The 13,864-nt window shown below is 41.4% G+C and overlaps 1 protein-coding gene across 1 annotated transcript; it reads left to right on the plus strand.

The window, feature by feature from the left end:
- The first annotated feature begins 2,150 nt into the window (after window positions 1-2,150).
- LOC124004046 (TBC1 domain family member 24-like) lies at window positions 2,151-6,970 on the plus strand. Its single transcript, XM_046312787.1, has 8 exons — window positions 2,151-2,671; window positions 2,934-3,309; window positions 3,498-4,154; window positions 4,467-4,622; window positions 5,385-5,448; window positions 5,542-5,640; window positions 5,846-6,167; window positions 6,503-6,970. The coding sequence occupies exons 1-8, from the start codon at window positions 2,242-2,244 to the stop codon at window positions 6,679-6,681; spliced, it is 2,283 nt and encodes a 760-aa protein (XP_046168743.1). The 5' UTR covers window positions 2,151-2,241; the 3' UTR covers window positions 6,682-6,970.
- The last annotated feature ends 6,894 nt before the right edge of the window (window positions 6,971-13,864 follow it).

Here is a 13,864-nt window from a genome sequence, read left to right on the forward strand (position 1 = left end):
TGTCCAGTGAGTAACAAACGTTCAGTCGTGAATCGTTTACTGCAATGAGAAGCTGATCAAATGAATCCAAATCAATCAATTGTAAAGTTCCTCTCTGACAGAGCTGCTACTGTCTCCAAGTCCCATACCAGACCCACTGTAGCCTGCAAACCAAATGTTCATTCACAGTTTACAAATCTTCTAGTCTCTGTCACTGTGTTGGTGTGTCTCTACCCTCTTAAAGTAAGTAAATAAGACAATATCCAAATCATTTTCTAATAAATATTATGATTTTATTTGTTTCTATTTATTTATGTAGCTGTGGCTGTGCGGCCTTGGCGACAGCCAGCAATGTAATTACTTTTGTTTTGGTGGAGTAAAGGTCATAAAAGGGCGACATAACCACTGCTCATGTTTTGTTGTTTTTGAAAAAAAAATGTCAACACTGCTCCCTGTTTGTCTAGTGATATGGAAGTCCTTATTGTAACATTATGTGAGGATTATGACACTACTAGTATAAACATACTGTAGGCTACAGATCCTTCAGTCATCAAGATAGGATAAGAGTTTGTTTTTCCTCCTCAACGTGTAAAGCCCCCATTTAAATGGATCTATTTACAGAGGTTTCTTTGTTTCATAGCAAAACAATGTGTGTTTTGATCAAAACAATATCTGTTGTGTGAAATGATAACCTTTGCTAATTCTAGGAATAGAGGAGCTCATTTGGCACGCCCATGTTTTCCTATAAAAGAGGTTCATAGAGCTACTGTATGTTCCTCCAGGAAAAGGGAAGGGAAAGGAAAATGCATTCGACTGAAATGTGTCTTCCGCATTTAACCCAACCCCTCTGAAAAGACTTAGAAAGTAAAATAATCTTTCATGTTTTTGTTAAATGTTGCCATAAACATGCAAATGAACAATAAAAGATCAACCCAGATACCAAATACAATATCAGATAAACCCAGATACCAAATACGATATCAGATAAACCCAGATACCAAATACAATATCAGATAAACCCAGATACCAAATACAATATCAGATAAACCCAGATACCAAATACAATATCAGATAAACCCAGATACCAAATACAATTTCAGATAAACCCAGATACCAAATACGATATCAGATAAACCCAGATACCAAATACAATATCAGATAAACCCAGATACCAAATACAATATCAGATAAACCCAGATACCAAATACAATATCAGATAAACCCAGATACCAAATACAATATCAGATAAACCCAGATACCAAATACAATATCAGATAAACCCAGATACCAAATACAATATCAGATAAACCCGGATACCAAATACAATATCAGATAAACCCAGATACCAAATACAATATCAGATAAACCCAGATACCAAATACAATATCAGATAAACCCAGATACCAAATACAATATCAGATAAACCCAGATACCAAATACAATATCAGATAAACCCAGATACCAAATACAATATCAGATAAACCCAGATACCAAATACAATATCAGATAAACCCAGATACCAAATACAATATCAGATAAACCCAGATACCAAATACAATATCAGATAAACCCGGATACCAAATACAATATCAGATAAACCCAGATACCAAATACAATATCAGATAAACCCAGATACCAAATACAATATCAGATAAACCCAGATACCAAATACAATATCAGATAAACCCAGATACCAAATACAATATCAGATAAACCCAGATACCAAATACAATATCAGATAAACCCAGGAAGGTAAACTGGTTAAAAGTAGGATACATGCTTTATGAGAACACTCATTTCTGTATAGTCATGACTTTCACACATATTTTGATACATCTAAACGTGTATCAACATAATAGCATAGGCATTCACTTCCCATATATGGCAATGGAGACTGTCCTTTACACAGTAGCCTATTATCAAATGAAACAATAATAATTTTCCACTTTATTGATGCTTTGATTTCATTACCCTAGTTAATTTGTTGCTGGTGTTGGAAGTTGAAGAAAGGAGGCATTCCTTTTCTCCACAGTAATTGGACTTAAGTCAGAGGAATTTTCCACTCGGAATACACAAAAACACTGTAAACAAACCCATATCACTTTCTGTGCCGGTCACCTGACCAACTGACAACTGTGTATAAAACCTACATCCACAGGGCACATGGAAAACATTGGGAAGTATACCACCACTGGAGACTGTCTTGTCATTGATATAGAGGAGAACTTGACATTTGCGGAGGAGAATACTGTACCAGGCAGCATGATCCATGTTTCAAGAACGCCCAAGTTCTCCACTTGTGGGACTATAAGTTTAGACCCGTCTCCTATGGAAACAACCGCTGCCCCGGACCAGGACTTGAGCTCAGCATCCAGACACAGAAGACCCAGGTCCCATTCCTACTACAGCCCGGAGGACGCCAAAAAGTATGGCGTCGAGACGGCGACAGATGAGAACGTTGTCAGGCCACGCTCCAGGTCTTTCTATAGTTATGAGACATCTGAGCTCTCCAGAGAGGGGAACTTTACCAGGTCCAACGCCATGAGGCCGAGATCCAACTCCCTGGAGAAGAGTGGGGACAGGAAGACGGAGAAGAGTAGTGCGGACGGGAATCAGGGGATCCTACCTCGGCTCAACTCCAAGAGATCCAAGTCCAACACCAACAAACACTTGCCATGCAGAGATCTCAATGGTATGCAAATTACAGTATGTTTAAAAGTGTCTGATTTATGTTTATTTGACCATTTATGTTTCTTTTTCTATTTTGCCATGTTCCTAGTGTTATATGAAGAACAGAGGGGAGAAATGCAGAATATGCACAAACACAGTGTACTTAATACAAAACAAGAATGTTACTGTGGATGGATACAGATCTATAACAATTAACTTATTAAATAATACATTTATTAATTAGGATGTTAGTAGCTAATTTTCTTCCTTCCTCTCTCCAACAGGCAGAAGAGGCAGTCTGAAGGGTGTCCCCATGATGACCATCTCTGAATCAGAGAACTGGGAGATCAGCTCTTGTTCTGGCATGAAGTATGGCCAGTTTGTGGACTGGGAGAAGATCGACCCTGAATCTTCAGAGCGCTACCAGAGGATTCTGAAGTCGGACCACCAGGAGCTGAAGACCATGGGTCGATCAGGGTTCTGGGCCATGCCCCATACACTAAGGGCCAAGGCCTATTATCATATAATTCATGGTATCAACTGCAGGTCCATCAACCCAGATCGAGATCGTTACCAGGATGTGGCCAAGAAGCTCTTCGGGGAGCAGAAGATGAGCACACACCCGTTCCCTGAGTACATGGATGATGGCGTGATCCCTAGGTACTGGCTATGAAGCTATCAGAGAAGAATGGTTCAGATGATCAAATCATGATCAAATTATTTTAGTCATTAAACTTTGATAGGAGAATCTGAAGTTGATCATGCTTTTTCCAATATTACATGTACATTATGTTCTGTTCATAACATGATAACATAGCAAGTATCTTTGTTATTCTTCGCACCCCCAGGTACTGCCTCAACGAAGCTGGTCTCAATTCTGTCAAAAAGGTCCTCCTCTGCATCGGCAAGCACTTTCCGGACATCAACTTCTGCCCAATCCTCCCAGCCTTGGTGTCTCTCCTCCTGCATTTCAGTGAAGATGAAGCCGAGTGCTTCCACAGTATCTGCCGCCTTATCGCCTACAATGACCCCAACAAGCGCTACATCGACCAGACATTCCTCACCTACCGGGCCTCCTGCATGACCTTCGGCGACTTGGCCAACAAGTACTGCCGCGGCATCCGCAAGCTCATCGCCAGCTCCCACCAGAACCTCTTTGAGTTCTACTCTGATTGGATCATGTGGATATTTGCCGACCTCCCCTTCACATACGCTATCAGGGTCCTGGATGTCTATCTCCTGGAGGGTTACAAGGTTCTCTACAGGGTGGCTCTGGCTCTTCTCAGCTTGTACAAGGTCTCGGTTTCGTCTCGTGTCGCCGACGTGGAGGACTTCAGGCGAGACATGAAGAGCTTTGTGGAGAATGTGGCACGTCACTGCACGGTGGAGAAGCTGCTGGAGCGGGCCTTCAGTATCCAACTGGCCACGCGGAGGGAGCTCAACCTACTGTTCAACGCTAACAAGGACTCGCTCATGCAGAAGGGCATCAGTATCCACCAGAAAAGGTAAGGCTGTTGGTCAAGGGAGTTCATTGAGAGAATGTTTCTACTCTTGATGAACATCTAATTGGTCCACTCTCTGTTAACGGAAAACAAAAGATAGCAAGCCATCACCAAGTCAGCCCTACTCCTGATAGGACGATTATGACAGATTACTTTCAACCCACTTTGTTATAGAGATGCTACCGTTGTTCTACCAAACTATACCTAGATACCTAAATCTTTACTTTCTGAGTTCCTTTATATTTATCTGTAATCTGAAGATACGCTTAAAAACAAATATTTACATTCTCAAACTGTTTCTGTTCCTCCATAAAGGCAGTCGTGCCAGGTAGTGGATTTTGACAGCTTCAGCTCCAGCGTTGTCACAGGGACAGAGATGAGGATTGTCTGGGCCTGGATCCCTGAACGCTTTGCCCTCTTCAATCCCAAAAGGCTGTTCAGCACCAACGAACATGGCCGAAGCCTGGCCTCGTAAGTGACTTTTATTCACTGTTTTACCTTAGTAGTGGACCAAGTAGTGAAGACATGTACATTCAGCAGCCCAGAACTGTCTACAGTAAATACAACAGCACAGAGCTGTAGGGTTCAGTTTCATAATAATGAAAGGCTGTATTGTTAGTATCAGTAACATTTTTGCCTTAAGGTGCACGACCAAATGTTCTCCAGTTCGTGTGTGGGAACAATTCCTGTGACATCGGTTAACAACAGTTATTCGTGTCTCGAGAAGTGTTCTGTTGGTCTGTCAGGAGAAAACGTGGTAGATAATATTCATCAGCACTTGCAAATCGTTTTAGAAATGCTCTGAATGCCTATGTCACAATTACTGGCTGTTGTCTCGTCCTAGAGCGCGTCCAAACGTTGACACGCCAATAGTTATTTTTCTCCACTATGAGGAATCTCTATGCATGTTGACTCTGATGTCCTTCAAAGAGTTTGATTGGGATTCTCTGACTTTCCCTTGTCACTGCGCTGACACGTACCTGCCTCAGCAGACATGCTTTTTTAATTGGTTCTAGCCATACACAGGGTGGTCGTGACAGGATGTGATGACCCCAATTAAAAGTCTGACCCTGACCAGGACGTGACCCATCCATTGAACTTTGAACTTTCACCCCCCATAAAGACATTCCAAGGGGCTGGGATTGTTGAATAACCGTTGTCTAAAAACATTACAAGTTTCATTGCTATTGTTCACTGTGAGTGCTTAAAGTAGTTTTTTTTCCTCATTTAAAGATTTTATTCCTGTGTTGAGGGGCATGAGCCAGCAATCTTGCTTCTGAAAACTATGGATGAAGAGGTGAGTTTACAGTAGCAGAAAACCTTTTTTTGCCTATTTTATGACACTCAACTTAATTCTATGCAGACTTCTTACCCCTGTGTCACTCCACAGGTCTGTGGTGCCTTCCTGTCGACAGATTTGATTGAGCGGAAAAAGTATGATTCAGAAGAACCTGTGTATTTTGGGACTGGGGAGAGCTTTGTTTTCACGGTGAGAGAAATTACACTCTACAGATCTGAAAAGGCTGGTTTTGCAAATGTTTTTTCCTTTGATTTTGATCAATTGTGTTAGCGTAAAAAATACTGGTTGAAATCATTACTGATTGTGCTGTCGAAGAAAAGGCTCCATTCCTTTCCCATGTCAATCAGTCAATGCAGGAACTTAATTGTTCATTCTTAATTCGTTGGTCTTTCAGCTTCGTCCAGGCATGGAGCGCTACCAACGGGCTGTGGTTAACATTACGGCCAAGAGACAACCTTCTCCAGACCTTCGAGCTGCTCGGGTCTGTGTATACACTTCCTCTGGCAAAGAGGACTCCTCCTCTACCCCACTCTCCACCACCTCTACTACCAACCACACCACCCTGACCTGTCCATCCGGGACCCTCCGGGACCCCAGCTACCTGACCATCCCCTTCACCGCCTCCTCCCCCGGACCTCTCTCCCCCTCACCCAAGAGGGCCAAGGAACAAGGGGCCTCCATGTTCATCGCCGGAGACCACGAGAGGCTAGTCATTGGTAAGCTGCTCATATGTAGGCTAAATGGTTTGCTGTTCAGAGTTGTCAGTAGAGCGTCACAAGGAGTGATCAATAACCTTCTGAAAGCCGGATAGGCCTGATTGTCTCAGGAGCATTGCTGCCACGTACAAGAGTTTTTGCAGCGACTTTGGCGATGGTGGTAGGAAACAGCTTAGGGTTTCTCACATGGCCTATTCTTTGTATCTACCCTTTGGATTCTTTGTGTTGATGTCAACATTACTGAGAAGTGCAGCAGCTAGAAGTGGGCTGCTGTTATTACTGTAAATTCAATGCTGACATATTTTACAGTGAGCGTGATGTGTTTGTCTCGCCAGGTGGAGATGGGGGTCACGCTCTCTGCCTCCAGGCTGATCTGGAGGGGGGCTACACGGAGCGATGTGACACCTTCGAGAGCGCCCCTCTCTGCAAGAGACACTTCAAGATCCGATCACTGGAAGTGTGGGGAATTCAGAACTCTATCTCGTTCTCACACTACTTCTCTTACTGTCATTAAAAGAGGAGGCTGACATATGTTTCCCCCTCTTATATGAAATTCTCCTAATTTCTCCTAATTCCATTTCTCCTAATTTCTCCTAATTCCATTGTCCATTTGATTAGACTGTATTTTTCTTAGTTATGTGTGTTGATGACAATGACCCATAGGCTAAACTAAACAGGGTTTTTACAGTGCATTCGGAAAGTATTCACAATGCTTGACTTTTTCCATATTTTGTTACGTTACAGCCTTAATCTAAAATTGATAAAATATTTTTTTCCCCTCATCAATCTACACACATAATGACAAAGCGAAAACAGGTTTTTAGACATTTTTGTAAATGTATTCAAAATAAAAAACTGAAATATAACATTTACAAAAGTATTCACACCCTTTACTCAGTACTTTGTTGAAGCACCTTTGGCAGCGATTACAGCCTTGAGTCTTCTTGGGTATGCTTGGCACACCTTGGCACACCTGTATTTGGGGAGTTTCTCCCATTCTTCTCTGCAGATCCTCTCAAGCTCTGTCAGGTTGGATGGGGAGTGTCGATGCACAGCTCTTTTTAGGTCTCTCCAGAGATGTTCGATCGGGTTCAAGTCCAGGTTCTGGCTGGGCCACTCAAGGACATTCAGATACTTGTCCCAAAGCCACTCGTGCATTGTCTTGGCTGTGTGCTTGGTGTTGTTGTCCTGTTGGAAAGTGAACCTTCACCCCAGTCTGAGGTCCTGAGCTTTCTAGAGCAGGTTTTCATCAAGGATCTCTCTGACGGATCTCACCCAGTCTCTGCCACTTAAAAAAATCCCCACAGCATGAAACTGCCATCACCATACTTCACTGTAGGGATGGTGACACTTGGCATTTAGACCAAAGAGTTCAATCTTCATCATCTTGTTTCTCATGGTCTGAGAGTCCTTTAGGTGACTTTTGGCAAACTCTAAGCGGGCTGTCATGTGTCTTTTACTGGCTTCAGCTGGCCACTCTAAAGGCCTGATTGGTGGAGTGCTGCAGAGATGCTTGTCCTTCTGGAAGGTTCGCCCATCTCCACAGAGGAACTCTGGAGCTCTGTCAGAGTGACCATCGGGTTCTTATGTCACCTACCTGACCAAGGCAAATTTTCCCCCGATTGCTCAGTTTGGACTGACGGCCAGCTCTAGGAAGAGTGTTGTGGGTTTCAAACATCTTCCATTTAAGAATGATGGAGGCCACTGTGTCTTGGGGACCTTCAATGCTGCAGAAATTTGGTACCCTCCAGATCTGTGCCTCGACACAATCCTGTTTCGGAGCTTTTCTGAAAATTCCTTTGACGTCATGGCTTGGTTTTTGCTCTGACATGCACTGTCAACTGTGAGACTTTATATAGACAGATGTGTGCCTTTCCAAATCATGTTCAATCAATTGAATTTATCACAGGCGGACTCCAATCAAGTTGTAGAAACATCTCAAGGATGATCAATGGAAACAGGATGCACCTGAGTTAAATTTTGAGTCTCATAGCAAAGGGTCTGAATGCTTGTGTAAATGAGGTATTTCTGATTTTTATTTTTAATACATTTGCTAAAATCCTACAAACCTTTTTTTGCTTTGTCTTTATGGGATATTGTGTGTAGATTGATGAGGGAAAAATACTATTTAATCCATTTTAGAATAACAAAATGTGGAAAAAGTAAAGGGGTCTGAATACTTTCTGAATGCATTGTATTTGAATTGTATGCTATATTTGTTTGTTGATTATTCATATACTTCTCGATGAATGTATATATTTGTGCATATATTAATGGGGTTGCAAAGGGAGGATATACGTGGCCTTCAGAAAGTATTCACATCCCTTTACTTTTTCCACGTTGTTCTGTTACAAAGTGTGATTAAAATTGATTTAATTTCAATTTTTTGTAAAATATCTACTCAACATACTCTAATGTCAAAGTGAAAGAAAAGAAAAACTATCATTATTATTAGAAATTAACCCAGCAATACTTGTTGATTAAATATGTATTCAACTCTCTGAGTCAATACATGTTACAATCCCCTTTGGCAGCTATTACAGCTGTGAGTCTTTCTGGGTAAGTCTCTAAGAGCTTTGGACACCTAGATTGTACAATATTTGCCCATTATTCTTTAAAAAATGTGTCAAGCTCTGTCAAGTTGGTTGTTGATCATTGCCATATGGCCATTTTCAAGACTTGCCATGGATTTTCAAGATGATTTAAGTCAAAACTGTAACTAGGCCACTCAGAAACCTTCAATGACATTTTTGTAAGCAACTCCAGTGTATATTTGGCCTTGTGTTTTAAGTTATTGTCCTGCTGAAAGGTGAATTTGTCTCCCAGTGTCTGTTGGAAAGCAGACTGAACCAGGTTTTTCTCTAGGATTTTGCCTGTGCTTAGCTCTATTACGTTTCTTTTTATCCCCCCAAAAAACTCCCTAGTTCATGCCGATGACAAGCATACCAATAACATGATGCAGCACCACCATGTTTGAAAATATGAAGAGTGGTACTCAGTGATGTGTTGTGTTGGATTTGCCACAAACATCATATTTAGGACAAAAAGTGCAATTCTTTGCCACATGTTTTGCAGTATTATTTAGTGCCTCGTTGCAAACAGGATGCATGTTTGTGATTATTTTTTTAAATTCTGTACAAGCTTCCTTTTACTCTGTCATTTATGTTGGTATTGTAGATTTATGTTTGTGTTGTTGATCCATCCTCAGATATCTCCAATCACAGCCATGAACTCTAACTGTTTTCAAATCACCATTGACTTGGTGTATTGATACTCCATCCAAAGTATTAAATGAATAACTGCACCATGCTCAAAGGGATATTCAATGTCTATTGTTGTTTTTACCCAACTACCAATAGGTGCCCTTCTTTGTGAACGATGGGAAAACCTCCCTGGTCTTTGTGGTTGAATCTGTACTCTAAATTCACTGTTCGACTGAGGTGGGGTATTACACACGGAATGAATCCATGCGACGTATTGTGACTTTTAAGCACATTTTTACTCCTGAACTTATTTAGGCCATAAGAAAAGTGTTGAATACTTTATTAACTCAAGACATTTCAGCTTTTCATCTGTTATTCATTTGTAAACATTTCTAAAAACTGGCTCTGTCTTCAACCTAGCTCCCTAGCAGTGATCAATCCATAGAGTTAGGAATTAGAATACTACAATGGACATGAACCTTCTTATGATAGTAATATAAAGTGGGACATTTTGGTAAGTGGGTTGGTTTTGCCAATGCTCTGATAAGAGTGTAAAACAATGCATTTATAGATTCTCTGCACTGTATGTGGTTAGCTAGCTAACCAGACAGTTTTAGAGGAGTGATCCAATACGTTTTTCTAAACAACTGCCAATATGCCAACAATCCATCAAACAATCAATTGATGATAGGACTTAGACAAATTGTAATTGCAACAAGTACTGATATAGTATCATATAATAACAATTTAGAAGAAAATACAAATTTAGACATTTATTATGATCTGTTTATGTTATAGGCTATTTATACAGAAAACGTGTATACAACCTGTCCGTGTAAACTGTATTTATAATTATATGACAATATTTTAGGTTGACAACACGTATATTACATCATTTCTAGCATATCATTTGCCTTACTTTTATTTCCCTGCATAAGTAAAAGCAGGAAATGCACCACCTGTGCCTTTACTGCATATTCATTCCAAATTGTTTTGGATTTTTCCCTGACCACAATAGCTTCCATTTTCACTTCATTCTGGATCTTTTTAATTTAATAGGATATCTAGCCATGTCTAGATGGAATACAGCTTCTGTCAAATTGACTTCAAAAGTGTTTTTTTTTGCATCATAGCTAACCCTTACCCTAACACTTTTCCTAAACTGCTACGTTAATTGTCATAACCTGCTGTGTAAGTTTTCTTAAACCTGCTACGAAAAGTCAAAGTTGACAAAACCTGTAACCCTTCTAGACAAAATCGATCTCTATGGACCAATCACACTCCAAAGACGCACCCAAATCTTTTCCTTCGGCTGCATGAGACAACTACTACATCACCATAGAAACTGACCCAAACAAATGGTTAAGTTGCTAGGCAACGTCTGTTTGTCTGGATGGCAAATGAGAGAAAGATAGCTGAAGCTCGAGAAGATTTTACAGGCTTGGAGACTTGGTGAAAAAATAGGTGCAATATTGTTGAATCATGGCTGGAGATGCACAAGAGATTCCAGGCTTGAGCTGGAGGCTGTAATTAGGTTCAACGGTAATGTAAAATATCATAGCATGCTATGGTAGCTACTAGTTACTAACGTTACTGTTGCTTGTTGCCAGTGGGGGTTTCAGCTGGTTTGTCATTTTTTCAATGTGTCTAAATATAACTAAATTATTTGTAATGTGCTATTCAGTTTATGGAAAGTATTTGGAAGTTTCCTTCAAAACTCTAATCCACCCATGTTGAGGGGTGGGAGTGTGTGTCTTTTTTGTCAATAACAGCTGGTGCGCCATATCTAATATTAAAGAAGTCTCGAATTATTGCTCGCCTGAGGTAGAGTACCTCATGATAAGCTGTCGACCACACTATCTACCAAGAGAGTTCTCATCTGTATTATTCGTAGCCGTCTATTTACCACCACAAAGTGAAGCTGGCACTAAACCGCTCTCAACCAACTCTATAAGGGCATAAGCAAACAAGAAAATGCTCACCCAGAAGCGACGCTCCTAGTGGCCAGGGACTTTAATGCAGACAAACTTAAATCAGTTTTACCAAATCTTTACCCGCATGTCACAACCAAGGAAAAATAAATCCTAGACCACCTTTACTCCACACACAGAGATGCATACCAAGCACTCCTCCACCTTCCATTTGGCAAATCTGACCATAATTCTATCCTCCTGATTCCTGCTTACAAGCAAAAACTAAAGCAGGAAGTAGCAGTGACTCGCTCAATACGGGAGTGGTCAGATGACGCGGATGCTCCACTACAGGCCTGTTTTGCTAGCACAGACTGGAATATGTTCCGGGATTCATTCAGTGGCATTGAGGAATACACCACCTCAGTCATCGGCTTCATCAATAAGTGCATCAATGACGTCGTCCCCACAGTGACTGGACGAACATATCCCAACCAGAAGCCATGGATTACAGGCAACATCCGTATGGAGCTAAATGCTATAGCTGCCGCTTTCAAGGAGTGGGAGACTAATCCGGACGCTTATAAGAAAACCCGCTATGCCCTCAGACTAACCATCAAACAAGAAAAGCGTCAATACAGGATTAAGATTGAATCCTACTACACCGGCTCTGACGCTCGTCGGATGTGGCAGACTTTGAAAACTATTACGGACTACAAATGGAAACCCAGACACGAGCTGCCCAGTGACGCGAGCCTACCAGATGAGATAAATGCCTTTTATGCTTGCTTTGAGGCAAGCAACACTGAAGCATGCACGAGAGCACAAGCTGTTCTGGATGACTGTGTGATAACGCTCACGGTAGCCGATGTGAACAAAACCTTTAAACGGGTCAAAATTCACAAAGCCGCTGGGCCAGACGGATTACTAGGACTTGTACTCAAAGCATGCGCGGACTGTCAAGTGTCTTCACTGACATTTTCAACCTCTCCCTGACCGAGTCTCTAATACTGTCAGGGATTTCTTCCATTGACGGAGAGGCGGACCAAAGCGCAGCGTGGTTGTTTTGATTGATGTTTTAATAAATCACTTCACATGAACAAACTAACAAAAACAAGAACCGTGAAAACCCAAAACAGCCCTATCTGGCGCAAAACTCAGAGACAGGAACAATCACTCACAAACACACAGTGAAACCCAGGCTACCTAAGTATGATTCTCAATAGAGATAACTAATGACACCTGCCTCTGATTGAGAACCATACTAGGCCGAAACATAGAAATACCCCAAAACATAGAAAAACAAACATAGACTGCCCACCCAACTCCCGCCCTGACCATACTAAATAATGACAAAACAAAGGAAATAAAGGTCAGAACGTGACAAATACCAACATGTTTCAAGCAGACCACCATAGTCCCTGTGCCCAAAGAAGCGAAGGTAACCTGGCTAAATGATTACCGCCCCGTGGCACTCACGTCAGTAGCCATGAAGTGCTTTGAAAGGCTGGTCATGGCTCACATCAACAGTATCCTCCAGACACCCTAGACCTCCTCCAACTCGCATACCGCCCCAACAGACCCACAGATGACGCAATCTTAATCGCACTCCACACAGCCCTTTCTCACCTGGACAAAAGGAACACCTACAGTGGGGAGAACAAGTATTTGATACACTGCCGATTTTGCAGGTTTTCCTACTTACAAAGCATGTAGAGGTCTGTAATTTTTTATCATAGGTACATTTCAACTGTGAGAGACGGAATCTAAAACAAAAATCAAGAAAATCACATTGTACACTGCTACCACTCACTGTTTGTTTGTTACCTATCACTTCGCCCCCACCTACAGTACATTTACAGATTACCTCAACTTGCCTGTACCCCTGCACACTGACTCGGTACCGATGCCTCCTGTATATAGCTTTATTATTGATATTCTTATTGTGTTACTTTTTATTATTACTTTTTACTTTAGCCTACTTGAACTGCACTGTTGGTTAAGGGCTTGTAAGTCAGCATTTCACGGTAAAGTCTGCACTGTTGGTTAAGGGCTTGTAAGTCAGCATTTCACGGTAAAGTCTACACTGTTGGTTAAGGGCTTGTAAGTCAGCATTTCACGGTAAAGTCTACACTGTTGGTTAAGGGCTTGTAAGTCAGCATTTCACGGTAAAGTCTACACTGTTGGTTAAGGGCTTGTAAGTCAGCATTTCACGGTAAAGTCTACACTGTTGGTTAAGGGCTTGTAAGTCAGCATTTCACGGTAAAGTCTACACTGTTGGTTAAGGGCTTGTAAGTAAGCATTTCACGGTAAAGTCTACACTGTTGGTTAAGGGCTTGTAACTAAGCATTTCACGGTAAAGTCTACACTTGTTGTATTCGGTGCATGTGGCAAATGTTATTTGCCTTGATGAGTTTCTTCTGAATCCTGCTTCAGACAACCAAGTTAGGTTTAATCATAATCATAATCATATCCTCATCTTTAGTTCTGGTCTAAAGCATGTCTTTACAATTTTTGGGGGGACATGACATATATTTTCCGGCCTCAGAGTGCACCCAGACAGAGAACACTTCATCTATCCTCT

The sequence above is a fragment of the Oncorhynchus gorbuscha genome, linkage group LG18, assembly GCF_021184085.1.
Source record: "Oncorhynchus gorbuscha isolate QuinsamMale2020 ecotype Even-year linkage group LG18, OgorEven_v1.0, whole genome shotgun sequence".
NCBI classification, from domain to species: domain Eukaryota; kingdom Metazoa; phylum Chordata; class Actinopteri; order Salmoniformes; family Salmonidae; genus Oncorhynchus; species Oncorhynchus gorbuscha.

Coding starts and splice junctions, on each gene's coding strand:
- LOC124004046 (XM_046312787.1), top strand. CDS start 2,242: ATGATCCATGTTTCAAGAACGCCCAAGTTCTCCACTTGTGGGACTATA. Junction 3,310..3,497: donor GATGATGGCGTGATCCCTAG/GTACTGGCTATG, acceptor TCGCACCCCCAG/GTACTGCCTCAACGAAGCTG. Junction 4,623..5,384: donor CATGGCCGAAGCCTGGCCTC/GTAAGTGACTTT, acceptor CCTCATTTAAAG/ATTTTATTCCTGTGTTGAGG.